Source organism: Trichosurus vulpecula, chromosome 3, assembly GCF_011100635.1.
Source record: "Trichosurus vulpecula isolate mTriVul1 chromosome 3, mTriVul1.pri, whole genome shotgun sequence".
In the NCBI taxonomy this organism is placed as follows: domain Eukaryota; kingdom Metazoa; phylum Chordata; class Mammalia; order Diprotodontia; family Phalangeridae; genus Trichosurus; species Trichosurus vulpecula.
Genome location: NC_050575.1, coordinates 125,856,080 through 125,871,069, shown reverse-complemented (window position 1 = coordinate 125,871,069; position 14,990 = coordinate 125,856,080). Strand labels below are relative to the sequence as shown.

At 37.5% G+C, this 14,990-nt stretch overlaps 1 protein-coding gene across 1 annotated transcript; it reads right to left on the bottom strand.

Annotated features, from left to right (window-relative positions):
* Positions 1 to 13,575: 13,575 nt before the first annotated feature.
* Positions 13,576 to 14,520, bottom strand: LOC118843343 (olfactory receptor 1N2-like). Its single transcript, XM_036750942.1, has one exon. The coding sequence runs from the start codon at positions 14,515 to 14,517 to the stop codon at positions 13,576 to 13,578; it is 942 nt and encodes a 313-aa protein (XP_036606837.1). The 5' UTR covers positions 14,518 to 14,520.
* Between the last annotated feature and the right edge of the window lie 470 nt (positions 14,521 to 14,990).

The following is a 14,990-nucleotide window of genomic DNA, read 5'->3' as shown; positions in this document are numbered from 1 at the left end:
AGCTAGATGGCTCATTGTATCAAGCACTGGGCCTGGAGTAAAATCTGACTTTAGATACTTACCAGATGTGTGACTCTGGACAAGTTACTTAACCTTTGTTTGCCTTAATCCACTGAAGAAGGAAATGGTAAACCACCCCAGTATCTTTGCCAAGGAAACATCGTGGACAGTGTGGTTCATGAAGTGACAAAAGTCAGGCACAACTGAACAACAACAATAATAGCTAGAAAGTTTTTTCTTCCATTGAAATCAAATCTGCCTTTAGCACTTTCTATCCATTTCCTTAGTTCTGCCCTGCAGAACCAAGTAAAATAAATCAGATCCTCCTGACATAATGACAGCTTTCAGATCCTTGAAGGAGAGCTCTGTTTTCCCATTGTTGTCTCTTCAGCAGGCTAATTGTACTAATTTCTTTTTATGTTGATCCTTGCATGGCATAATTTTCAGACCCTTCATTTTGGTTACCCTCTTTTGGATGCTTCACTTTTCATGCAATCAAATTAATATTTACAACCCTGAGGTTCACTTTAACTATCTCTTATCTCTCAAATCCAATTAGGAAATATCACCAATTCCATCTCTATAACATCTCTTCTATATATCTTCCCTTCTCTATTCCTACTGCTACAATGCTAGAATAAACTTTTACTGTTATCTGAAATGACCTCCTAACAAGTCTTCTTACTTCCACTCTCTGTCTCCTACAATTTACCATTCACACCACTGCCAGAATAGTATTTCTTCATTTCCAGAACCATTTATCTCCACTCTGGTTATCCTAGTCAACCTAGATGTGACTAGAACCATTTGAACTCTAACCATCAGGGACCCTGAGTCTCTGAGCCCTGATAAGGAAGCTTTCACATTATCTTGCCTAGAACTGATCTCCATGTTGTATCCCAAACATCTCCAATCCATATAGCCACCTTGGTATCCCACCCTTTTCAGATCTCCTTAATGTGTTAGCTTCACCTATTAGGATGTAAACTCCTTTTAGTGTAGAGACTGTTTTTGTTGCATGTACTTATATCCCCAGGGCTTAGCACACTTCCTAAAATAAAATAAGCATTTAATGAGTACTTTTTCATTTTTTCATTAATTCACTCATTATCAACATGACTATTTATGTCATACCTCTTCTCAAAACTCTGGCGATTACTACCAAGTAAAAGTCAAATACCTTTGCCTGGCATTCAAAGTCACTGACAATATAGACCTGGTTTACCTTTCCAACTTTATTTCTTCTCATTTCTCTTTATCAAATCTGTTCCTTGGTTAAAATGAACTACTTACTCTACCTTCTGAAGATGTGTTATAATTTGTCACTTCTACCCCTTTGCTTATGCTCTTTCTTGCCAATATTATTTTTAAAATTTTCTGTTGATATTGTTTTGACACAAAAGATTCTACCCAAATCAAATTCTCAAAAAAGCTTCCACAAAGTATATTCCCTCCAAAGAAGTTTTTTTTTAAATTATTATTTATTTATTTAATATTTTTAGTTTTTAGCATTAATTTCCAGAAAGAGTTTGAATTACAGATTTTCTCCCCATTTCTACCCTCCTCCCCACTCCAAGATGGTATATATTCTGATTGCCCCATTCCCCAGTCAGCCCTCCCTTCTGTCACCCCACTCCCCTCCCATTCCCTTTTCCCTTACTTTCTTGTAGGGCAAGATAGATTTCTATGCCCCATTGCCTTTGTATCTTATTTCCTAGTTGCATGCAAAAACTTCTCTTCGAACATCTGCTTTTAAAACTTTGAGTTCCAAATTCTCTCCCCTCTTCCCTTCTCACCCACCCTCCCTAAGAAGGCAAGCAATTCAACACAGGCCACATGCATATCATTATGCAAAACCTTTCCACAATACTCATGTTGTGAAAGACTAACTATAATTTGCTCCTTCCTATCCTATCCCCCTTTATAAAATTTTCTCCCTTGACTCTGTCCCTTTTCAAAAGTGTTTGCTTTTGATTACCTCCTCCCCCTATCTGCACTCCCTTCTATCATCCGCCCTTTTTAATCTCCTTCCTCCTTCTTTCCTGTGGGGTAAGATACCCAATTGAGTGTGTATGTTATTCCCTCCTCAGGTCAAATCTGATGAGAGCAAGATTCACTCATTCCCCCTCACCTGCCCCCTCTTCCCTTCCAATGAACTGCTTTTTCTTGCCACTTTTATGTGAGATAATTTACCCCTTTCTATCTCTCCCTTTCTCCCTCTCTCAATATATTTCTTTCTCATCACTTAATTTGATTTTATTTTTTTAGATATCATCCCTTCATATTCAACTCACCCTGTGCCCTCCACGTATTTTATATATATGTATGTATGTATGTATGTATATACACACATACGTATATGTATATATATAATATATATTATATGCTTACATATAATATATATTATATATATATAATAAAATGACAATATCATTTGATCTGCATTCAGATTCCACCAATTGTTTCTCTGGAACTGGATAACATTTTTTGTCATAGGTCCTCCAGAATTGTCTTGGATCTTTTGTATTGCTGGGAAAAGCTGAGTCATTCACATTTGATCATCACAATATTACCATAACTGTGTACAATGTTCTCCTGGTTCTTCTAACTACATTTTGCATCAATTCATGTAAGTCTTTCCAGGTTTTTCTGAAAGCATTACGCTCATCATTCCTTATAGTACAATAGTATTCCATCACAATCATATACCACAAATGGTTCATCCATTCCCCAAATGATGGACATTCCTTTGATTTCCAATTCTTTGTCACAAAAAAGAGCTGCTATAAATATTTTTGTACATATAAGTTCTTTGCTTTTTAAAAAAGTCTCTTTGGGATGCAGACATTATAGTGATATTGCTGGATCAATGCACAGTTTTGTAGCCTTTTGGGCATAGTGGCAAATCACTCTCCATGATGGTTGGATTAACTCACAGCTCTACCAACAGCGCATTAGTGTCCCAGTTTTCCTACATACCCTCCAACATGTGCCATTTTCCTTTTCCTTCATATTAGTCAATATGATAGGTGTGAGATGGTACCTCAAAGTTTAATTCACATTTCTCTAATCAACGGTAATTTAAATCATTTCTTCATGTGACTACAGATAGCTTTGATTTCTTCTTCTGAAAGCTGCCTATTCATATCCTTTGACCATTATCAATTGGGAAGTGATTCTTGTTTTGAATTTGACTCAGTTCACTATATATTTGAGAAATGAGACCTTTTCAGATAAATTTGCTAAAAAAAAAAAAATTCCCCTAGTTTTCTTCTTTCCTTCTAATCTTGACTGCATTGGTGCTGTTTTTTTTTTTTGCAAAACCTTTTCAATTTATTATAATCAATATTATTCAATTCACATCCCATAATGCTCTTTGTTTGGTCCTAAATTTTTTCTTTATCTATAGGTCTGACATGTAAATTATTCCATCCTCCAAAAAGGGAGTTCTTTATACTATAATTGAAATGATCTGCTTCTCCTTCACTGACCTTCTCTTCCCCTCACCCCATCTCTGATTACGGGTTTTAAATTTTTCTTCTTTTCTCTTTGCTTTCTTTCTTTATTTTTCCTTTCTTCTTTCTTTTCCTCTGTCTCTCCTCTCTCTTTTCTTCCTTTTTAATTTCCCCTCTTCAAAATCTCTTTTCTGAAGTTGAAGCTTGTTTCATTTGTGACTATTTCATCTCCATTTCTCATTTTCTCTTAAATCTTCTTTCTCTCTTATTTCTATTTCTCATTCCCATCTATTATTTTTATTGTGTTTTTACACTAAATTCTTTATGTATGTTGTGTTTGAGCCACCTTTGTTTCAAATGAAAGTCAGGTTCATGTGATACCCATTACCCCCACTGCTTTATTCATGTTTGTGTACTCTTCTCTTCTTCGTATGTACCCCACTTTTGTAAGATCATAAGCTTGCTACCTTTCCTTCTCCTTTCTTTCCTGGCACATTCCCTTCCCCCTCCCTTCTCTTTCATCTCAAAGACAATAATAATTGAGCAAAACCACACCCAAGCCTTTTGTTTGTCTTACATTACTTCTTTGATAACCCTTGAAGACCTTAGAGTTCTAAAAGAACATTTGTTTCTTCTATTAAAATGTAAGCACTTAATCATATCGCTATTTCCATATTTTTATAATTTTCACTTGACTTCTGAGATGGCATTTCAAAGCTTCTATACAGCTTTGGTCTTTTCATCAAGTCCTCTTGAAGTCTTCTATTACATTTATTTCCCCCCACTAAATTATATTCAGTTTTTCAGGGCAAGCTACTCTTGGTTATAAGGTTTTATCTTTTGCTTTTAGGGATATCATTCCAAGATCTCCTCTCATTTTAAATGGTAGCTGACAAGTTTGGTGTGATCCTGAATGTAGCTTCTTAATTCTTGAATTCTTTTCCTTCTGCATGATTACAGTATTTTTTCTTTCATCCAAAAGCTTTGAATTTCAGCTATGATATTTCTGGATAGTTTTCATTCAAGAGGAAATTGTTTGATTCTTTATATTTTCCTTTTGCCCTCTGGTTCTAATGATTCTGGACAGGGTTTGTTATTGAAATATAGTTTACTGGTTTGGTGCAGTGAGCATTTTGGTATTTGGGCAGTCCAATGGTTATTTGACTATTATATCTCTTTGACCAGTTTCCTAGGCTAGTCTTTTTTTATACTATGTCTTACATTTTCTTCTATTTACTTGAGTGTTGGAATTACTGCTTTCTATTTGGTCCATCCTCATTATCTGTTTCTTGGGAAAGTTTTGTTACCTTGTGTTCTAAGCTATTAATTCTCCTTCCCTTTCTTTCCTATTCTCATTTCATTTGACATTACCTTTTATATCTCTTGCTTCGCTGCCCACAGGTATTCTTTTAGTTCTGGAAGACTAGCAAAAAAAATTTAATCAAAACATTCTTTTTTCAAGACTCTTTTTTAGACTTTTTGTAGAGTTATTCTCATTCTGGGCTTATTGCTTGGGTTTCACTTAATTTATAATATTTCATCATTTTGTTCATCATTTTCTTTTGTTTACTCATACTGATAGCCTCAGTTTGTGGATTGGAAGTTTGTGTTTGCATCATATTCTGCTCTTCTTTTCCTGGATGGGATGGACTAGTCCTACTTTTTCCTGGAAGTGGTAAAGACTAGGCTCCACCCTCTGGAAAAATTCCTCAGTTTGGGCTTAGTCTCCTGTTGACTTGACTTAGGTTTAAACTTCAGTACCTTCTCTATCTTCTTTCCTATGAACAATCCTGAACTTGGAACTGACTCTGCTCTTGCTATGACTCTGATAGTTCTTAATTAAATTGTCGATTGCTCATGTAGCTAGTCACCTGCAAGATGCCGGATACTTTGTTTCTTGGATGCTGCCCTGGCTCTTTCTCCAGATAGGATTTAGGTGTTAGCTATGTAGATAAGAACTGGGTTTGGGGTTGACCTTGTTTCCTTTTATGACTTTGGCAAGGATGTTAGGCAGGTCTCCCTCTACAGCTTAGATATCAGCTTCTTGATGTTGTTTTGGCCTCACTGCTATGGCTCAGGTGGGGCTGCCTGGGTGTTGAACTGGCCCTGTCTCTTGCTAAAGCTTGGATATGGGCTTCCTGGTGCCTGGACTGTTATGCCTTCAGCCTGCCCAGCCTGGTTTATAAGGGGTTTTTTTGCCCTGATACATTGCTGATTCGTGTAAAGTTGCTATGTTTAGCTAAAAGAGAAAAAACCTAGTCTCATCAAAGTCAGAACCCATAGTGGACTACCTGGAAACAATCTCCAACAACAAAATCTGGAGATTAGGGTAGAAGGTGGAGCCCAATTCAAGCCAACTGCAATTCAGTCAACCCATCAAGATCAGCAGTGGCAATGGTATGCAGACTAAAAGGGACTTGACCATATAGGGCCTACTTGACTTAACCAAGGATTATAGAGGAGGACTGGCCTGAGTACTAAGTCTCAAACTTAGGAATCAGGCTTAAAAATGTGTGTAAGTAGAAGAAAACACTGAACACAATAAAGAAATGATTAAAAGAAACCTAAGAAGTAATCCTACAATAATCCCAAGGAGTGCCTAAAAAAGGTGGGACTTTCCTATACAGATTAAAAGAGCGGATGGAAAAACTGAAGCAAGAGATAAAGAGGGAAATTATAGTCCCTATTCAGGAGTTGTTTCTGTCCTTTGCTGTGGTTCTGAAAACCTATAGTCCCTATGAAATGTTGGAGATCACTATAGTCTCAGACTCCTTTCCCAGTTCCCATGGCCCTGGTGCCCAGTACTGAATATCTCTGTCTCCTGCTGGGACTCCCAGTACTCCCAAGAATGCCCAGGTAGACCCTACCTCCCTGTATCATATCTATGAGGGATTGGTTCTTTCCCCATTTCTGATCAGACAGGCCAGGATCAAAAACTGGCTTTGGATCTCCAATTACTATAGTCTATGATGGCTTATAAATCTGTTTAGAATTCTGGTTGCCCTCAGATCCACTTAGGATCTTCTCTATAATAGAATGCTAGTCCACATGCAGTTCTTTGTATATGACACTCCATCTACCCTCTTCATGCCTTTGAACATGTTCTGTCCCCTACACTAGGTATTTTCTACCCCCTCATCTGTCTTTTAGTTTCCATGGATTTATTCAAGATTCAAATTAAACCAGATACAGTATCCCAGATGGGGCTGGCCATGACAAAAGACAATGGGACTCTCATCCCTTGCTTGGCATATTATGCCTTTTTTAAACTTAGCTCAAGTTCATATTAATTTTGGAGGCTATTGTGTCACATTGGTGAACTGAATAGACTCTTACCTTCTCCTAATTTCTGAGGTCTAGATTTCCATATGGTATTCACCTTCCTGACAGCAGCTAACCAGAAATCATGCCCTAGAAATTTTTAGTCTCTTTTGTTCTGGTACTTGTGTCCCTCCTCGGTCCCTCCTGTCCTGATGTGACAACAGTGTGGCTAGCAGCAGCTCTTGAGGTGTAAGACCCAACAAGACCAGCAACAAGAGCTGCCAGCACAGGTTCTTTTGATCTGCTTTACGAAGGAAAGTAACTTTGAGGGGTTAACAATCTCACTTTAATCAAACGTAGATACATAACTCACTTAGTTCAGAAGGAAAAGCCAGCAATATGAACTTCAGAGCAAATACAAATGAATTACAAACAGAGACAATATAAACAGACCAAATCACAATTCAGTCACCAGAGAAGAACCAGTGGGTCTGGGTTAGCAAAGCTGGGGGGCAGTTACAACAGCTTGCCCAGAGTCTCAACACTCCTTCCATGAGGGAACACCAAAGGATAAAATGCCAAACTCTGAGTTTATATGCCCTGTTCAGGGTCAAAGGGTGTCACAACATGCGACTCAAACCCACGTGGCCTAAAAGCTTCTGGTGTCACAAACATGTGACTCAAACCCATGTAAACTAGGCTTTCCCTTGAGGCAAGCAGGTAATCAAAGACTTCTGATTTAATCAAAGAAACAAAGGCCAGACTCATCAAGGGCACTTGATTAAATAAGTGCTCCAAAAGAGAAAACAGTAAGAAAAAAAGTCCCACTTTAATTACTGTAACAACCTCTTAAAACTTCACTTTAAGGTTCAGCTCAAGTGCCACCTCTTACATAAGGCCTTCTCTAATTTCCAAGTTGTTAGCACTCCCCCTGAAATTGTTTTGTATTTATTTTCTATTTCCTTATCTGTATACATGTTGCTTTCCTAAACTGAGAGTTAAATCTCCTAGAGATAGGAATTGTTTTGATTCTTTGTACTTGTATTCCCAGAACCTAGCACAATGCCTGACATGGGGTAGGAGCCTAATAAATTCTTTTGAAATCAAATTGAATTGCTGAAATGAGTTCAGATAGAGATTCTTCCTCTTCCCTCTTCTTACTCATGAGAACTCTCACTTTTTCTGAGAACTGAAAGGCTCAAAAAGGCTTGCTTTGGATAAGGAATCAGGTAATCCTAAATTCAAATGCACCACAGAAAGAATTGTCCAATGTGACTTTAGGAAAAGTACCTATTGATTTATAATAACTTCTTTGAGTACTTCCATTGAACTTTGCCCTCTTTACTTCTTTTTCCAATAAACTATCTATTTGTATGTGTGTGTCTTCTCCTCCTCATGAGCATGAGCCCTGTCCATCTCCCATCTGTGTGTCTTTTCTGCATAAATGTGATCTAGTAATTTAGTTATTAAAACTAGTTTCCTAATTCAAGTTAAATATCTAATTGAATCAATTACTATTTTGATGAGAACTAAATCTCACATTCATTACGAACTAAAATGATACCAATATGATTAATATATATTTTAATTCCTTGCTTCAAGTGATTATGATAGTAGATGCAGAAAAATAATCCTTTGACAAAAAAACAGTATTTATTTAGTTTAAAAATCACACAAAAAATCAGTATAGAAGAGATAATTTTTAGTGTTAAAAAGCATATATTGAAAATGTTATGGGTGAAGTCTGAAATAACTGAGGAAACAAAGGTTCAAACTTCTGAGCCTATTGATTTTTTATTGGGACAAGGCCTCCTCAGTTTGGCACTGGATGCCAAATATAGGGGAAGACAGATTTTTATGCATCAAAAGAAAACAATTAACAGGATATAAACCAGAGTACAAAATTAGACAATCTGATTTCTAATTGGAGGAAAGATTGGGGCTTTCCATGTTGGGAAGTGGAAAGCAAAGTGGTGCAATTCCTTGAAATCAGAAAAAGAGATATCTTGTCCCTACCTCCATGTCTATATCCAATCAAAGGAACAAGAAAACAGTAATTGAATGACAAATACAGGGACAGTTTTTAGATAAGACATAAGGGTTGCTTGAGATGCATAATTGTGAGAAAACTCCTTGCATTAGTCTTTGGATCTGATTGAGTTTCTAGTTAGCATAAATTAGTTCCTTAGTTAAGGGTCTCTAAGCAGCAGGTAGAGGTGGTCCAGCTTTTCAGCTATGCAAGTTTGGTTCCAACAATTCAATAAAATTTTCTCACAATTCCCATAATTGAATAAAGTTTTATCACAAGACAGAAATTGGACTAGATCCATAACTGAATAGAAAAGAAGCTGAGCTAGATCCAGAATTGAAAAACAAGATGGAGCCACTGTGACTCACTCAGCTTCCACAAGTCCAAACATTATTTGAAATTAGCAAACACTGGAAGTTTTCTCAATAAATGCAGGAGTGAAACAATTTTCCCTTTTATTTTCTTAAATTCCTATGAATATTAGAAATAATTGAATGGCTATTAAGTGTTCATGGCTGGGACATGTCAATATAATAAAATTACAATCCTACTTACATTAACTTATTTAGCTCTGCACTAATCAAGCCATAAAGGGAACACCTTATTGAAATAGCCAGAATAGTAACAAAATTAATTGAGAAGAACAAAAGGTCTAGAATCTCAAGAAAATCCAGAAAAATTAAAATGAATTGTAAAATGTGCGTGTTGTTAGCAATGGCAACCTCAAATAGAAACAGGGCCATTAAACCGTATATAAGAACTGCTGAAGAGCTGAATGGAAACTGCATATTAATATTTTCTATATTCTAGTCTATTTCAAAATATTTAGTTAAATATTTTAAACATTTAGAAATTGAACTTTAATTAAAATTTAATTTTATTTATAAATAAAAGCAAAGGTCTCTCACATAAATCACAGTAATAATCTGAAAGGGATCCAGAAAGACCAAAGATCAAGATAAAAGTTAAGAAGAGAGTGAAAAGTTGAAGAAAAGCCCAGATCTCTCACAAAAATCACATTAACTATCTGAAAGGGATCCCAGAAAGACCAATGATAAAGATGAAAAGAAATAGAAGTAAATTCCTCTATCCAGTCTAGAAAAATAAGCAGAAACTAGCAGCTACAGAAAGAGGAGTCCCACCAGGGAAGTTAGTATGATCTCTAATAAATCAGCTCAGTGTCTGCAGAAGTGGGGAAAGGTCAGTCCACAATTATTTATTAAGTGTTTAATATGTGCTAGCCACCATCATATAGTAAAGCGAGTGATAGGGAATAAAAGAAAGGCCAAAACAGTACGTACCGTCAAAGAGCTTACATTCTAATGGAGGGTAGGGTTAAAATGTAAATAAATACATGAGATTTAAACAAAGCAGATGGAAGACAATCGGAGAAGGGAATGCATTAACAGTTGTGGGGACCAGCATAGTCTCTTCAGAAGATAGAATTTTTAAGTTGGACCTTTTTCTTAAGAAAAGGGATTTATTATGTGCTTATTAGATGCCAAACACTGCACTAAGTGTAGAGAATACAAATACAAAAGCAGTCTCTGCTCTCAAGGAACTTATATTCTAATAGGGAAAAACATCACACATAAGGTGGAAAGGGAGTGTACAGAAGCTTCCTTGGTCCCGAATGTAACAGAGAGTAAATATCCCTTCCAAGAACAATGTCAGAGTTGATTTGATCATGGTTCCAGAACTAGAGGGGGTATAGAGGAGGCTTTGGTAGAACACTGCTGGTGAGGCTGGTGAGAGAGAAATGGACCAATGAGTGGAGGGTGAAGTGAAGCATAGCTGATGTCTGCCTGAGAAATACCGGGCCAGGAGAGGGAGACAGTCACCCTATCAAGTCTTAAAGTAATTAAGGTGGGACTTTTTTTTTTTTTTTACTGTTTTTTCTTTTGGAGCACTTATTTAATCAAGTGCCCTTCATGAGTTTGGCCTTTGTTTATTTGATTAAATAGGGAGTCTTTGATGACCCACTTGCCTCAAGGGGAAGCCTAGTTTACATGGATCTGAGTCACATGTTTGTGACACCAGAAGCCTTTAGGCCACGTGGGCTTGGGTTGCATGTTGTGATGCCCTTTGACACTGAATAGGATATTTAAACACAGAGGTTGGTGCTTTTCCTTTGGGGCTCTCACTGGAAGAGTGGTATGTAATTCTGGGCAAGCCATTGTAACTGCCCCCCACCCTGGCTTTGCTAACACAGACCCACTGGTTCTTCTCTGGTAACTGAATTGTGATTTCATCTATTTATATTGTCTCTATTTGTAATTTGTTTGTATTTGGTCTGAAGTTCAGGTTGCTGGCTTTTTCCCCTGAACTAAGTTAATGATATACATATGTGTGATTAAAGTGAGATGGTTAACCCCTCAAAGTTACTTTCCTTAGTAAAGCAGATCCAAGAATCTGTGCTGGCAGCTCTTGTTGTTGGTCTTGTTGAGTCTTACACCTCTACAGCAGCTGCTAGCCGAATTGTTGTTACAGAGGTGGAGGTGAGGAAGGTGAGATCTCCAGACCTGAAACAGCTTGCACAAAGGTATAGAGAGAGGAGAGGAAATGCCATGTATTGAAATGTAGAATCCTGAAATGTAATCAGCCTAGAGATTGTGAATATCTCTAAATACCAAAGGAGTTTGAACATGAAAATAATATAGTCATGTCTGACTTTCCAACCCAGAGAGAGAAAGAAAAAAAGTTTATAAATATACCCTTTCCAAAGACAAAAAGCAGCATCAAGAATGGAGAAGAAAGAAAAAGAAAACCTTTTTCTAGTGTTCAGTGTGTATGTGTGTGTGTGTGTGTGTGTGTGTGTGTGTTTGTGTAAGGAAATGTAGAAGTGTTCTTTGTTCTATCATAATTTTTCCTCTTCCAATCATTGACAATGAAAATGACTCCAAATAAATACATCTTCTATGCCTCTATAAAGAACACCTTGCACACTTATTTAGATGAGTTTTGAGCATGTCTTGACTCCCAGATATTTCATACACTTTGTGATTTTCAATTGAATACAATGGAATTTCTCTCTTTTCTTCTTGGTTTTTGTTACTACTTTTTAGGCATACTGATCATTTTTGTGGTTTTTAAAAATCCTGCTACTTTATGTATACTAATGGTCTCATTTAGTACTTCAGGCAGTTCCCTAGAATTTATTTATAGAGTTTGGATGGATCATAACCTGTATCCCTATTACTGCTGAGTGACCCTCCAAATCCCTCAGGCTCTCAAGCTAAGAGTCATCTTGGATTCGTCTCTATCATTTACTCCCTATATCCAATTTGTTGCCAAAGTCTGTCTCCTTCACTTCTGCAGTATTTCTCCAATACACCCCTTCTCTCCTCTGATATTGCCACCACTCTAGTGTAGGTCTTCATCATCTCATACTTTGATTATTGAAATAACCTTCATGTCTGAAGTCTCTCCCCACTTCAATCCATCCTCCATTTGACCATTAAAGTGATTTTCCTAAAGTTCCAGTTCAGTCATGTCACACATACACACACATGTGTACATACACATGTTCATGCATACACACAAACACACACCATTCAACAAACTCCAGTGACTCCCTATTGCCTCCAGGATCAAACAGAAAAATCCTCTGTTTGTCATTCAAAGCCCTTAATAACTTAGTCCCCTTGTATCTTTCCAGTATTCTTACACCTTACTCTCTGACATATGCTATTCAATTCAATGACACTGACCTTCTGGCTGTTCCATGAACAAGACACTCTCTATCTATTGGCTCCAGGCATTTTCTCTAGTTGTCTCCCATCCCTGGAATGCTCTTCCTCCCAGCCTCTGTCTACTGACTTCCTTGGTTTTCTTTAAATCCCAACTAAAATTCCACCTTTTACTGGAAGTTTTCCTTAACTCCTCTTAATTCTAGTGTCTTTCCTCTGTTAATTATTTACTATTTATCCTCTCTATATATTGTCTTGATATATTTGTTTGCATGTTGCTTCCCTATTATCCTTGAGGGCAGAGACTACCTTGACTCTTTTGTATCTCCAGAGTTTAGCAAAGTGCCTGGCACGTAGTAATCACTTAATAAATGTTTATTGATTGATACGGGTGGAAAGAGCTCCCATACAAAGAGCTTCCCACATTAGTGAAATCACAACTTCTTTGTGAAATATTGCATTACATTACATAAATTCATAGAATTACAGCATGTTGCAGAAAACATTGGGCATTTGAAATAATCTATACCAATGGTTCTTAATATAGGGTCTGTGAATTTGTTTTTTAATATTTTGATAACTGTATTTCAATGTAATTTATTTCTTTTATAATTACATGTATTTTATGCATTTAAAAATCATTATTCTGAGAAAGGATCCATAGGCTTAATCAGATTGCCAAAGAGGTCCATAATGCAAGAATCTCTGATTTAGATCAACTCTCTTATTTTATAGATGGGGAAAATGAGGCACAAAGAAGAGGGAGGGAAAGACACAAGTTTGCATACCTATTAAGTAAGAAAAGGTAAGATTCAAAGACATGTCTGCTGAATCTAATTCTGGGACTCTTTACTACCCCACACTGTTCCTCACATATAATGACACTGGAACATGTGTTGCTCACATACAATTTCCATCAATCCTAAGAGAAGAGTTATTTCTTTATGCAACCTTTAATGAAAACAACTCTTCATATTATTTAAAAGAAAAGGGCCAATATTCCTTTATAAGTTCTCAGGTGGAACCCAGTAGAGGTGGAAAGAATGTTGCTTCATATTTGTGAAAATGTGGTTCAGGCTAGTGATGCTGTAAAGAAAGAAAATGAGTTCTTTCTTGCAAAATCTGTTCATGATAAGCTGTTCTAATAAGATAGTGCTTTCCTATTACAGAGAAGTTTCCCCAAGGCCCCTTTCATGTCCTTGTTCCTCAGGCTATATATAAAAGGGTTCAACATAGGAGTGACCACAGTATATAGAACAGCAGCAATTCTGTCTTTCCCAGCAGATTGTGCAGATGGTGGACACAGATAGACCCCAATAGCTGCCCCATAGAATAGGGAAACCACACTGAGATGTGAACCACAGGTAGAAAAGGCTTTCCGCCTTCCAGAGATAGATGGTATTTTTAGAATGGCAGAGATGATGAGGACATAGGAGATAATAATGAGAGTTAGGGGAGCAGTGAGGACTATTGATCCCACAATAAGCAACATCAGCTGGTTAGTGCTGGTGTCTGAGCAGGAGAGTGAGAGCAAAGGGGTCAAGTCACAAAAGAAGTGGGGAATGCTATTTTCTGCACAGAAAGTTAAGCCAGCCATGAGGAAAGTGTGTAAAAATGCAGCAGAGTTGGTGAGAAACCAGCACACAGTTAGCAGTAGGACACAAATTCCAGAGTTCATGACTGTGGCATAGTGCAGGGGCTGGCAGATGGCTACGTAACGGTCATATGCCATTACTCCCAGAAGAAAATCATCAAGGGCCCCAAATGTCATGAAGAAATGCATCTGAGTCAGACAGCCTTCATAGGATATTGTCTGACTCTGGGTCCATATGTTTGCCAGCATCTTGGGGATAGTGGTAGAGATAAAGCAGATGTCAGCAAAGGACAGGTTTGCCACAAAGAAATACATAGGACTGTGCAGATGTGAGTCTGAGCCAATTGCCAAGATGATGGAAAGATTTCCTACCACAGTGACCAGGTACATGACCAGGAATAGCCCAAAAAGAATTAGTTGTTGCTGTGGTTGTTCAGAGAGTCCCAGGAGGAGGAATTCAGAGACTACAGTCTCGTTTTCTACTTCCATGTTCTTGGAAGACCTTGGGAGTGGGGTGGGAGGGAATAGATGGGAAGGGCAAATGGAGACAATTCACTTACCATTACAATGGGTTATTTTTGTGTAACCTGCGGGATTGAACAACATTTCTTTAACTCATTATGAGGTTATTTAAGAGCAAATATGTTAGAGAAGAGATTTTCTGCAAAGCACATGGCCTCCTATTCTCTGCTCTCTTGACTCTTCAAAATGGAGCTTATGTGATAAGATTCTACATTCTATGCTTCATTCCAAAGCTAACATTCCAGCATTTCAAGTCCTGTAGCCCCCTTTTCCAAGGGGGAGGGCTCCTGAGGTCTTAACGCAGAAGGCATCTCCCTTCCTCAAGCAGGTAGCTAACTTCACTAATTACCTTCTGACAGATATTACACACACTGACCCTAGCCTAAGCTGGGATGGGAAGAAGCGCTAATGGGATATATGAAGGAATACATGTGTCACTG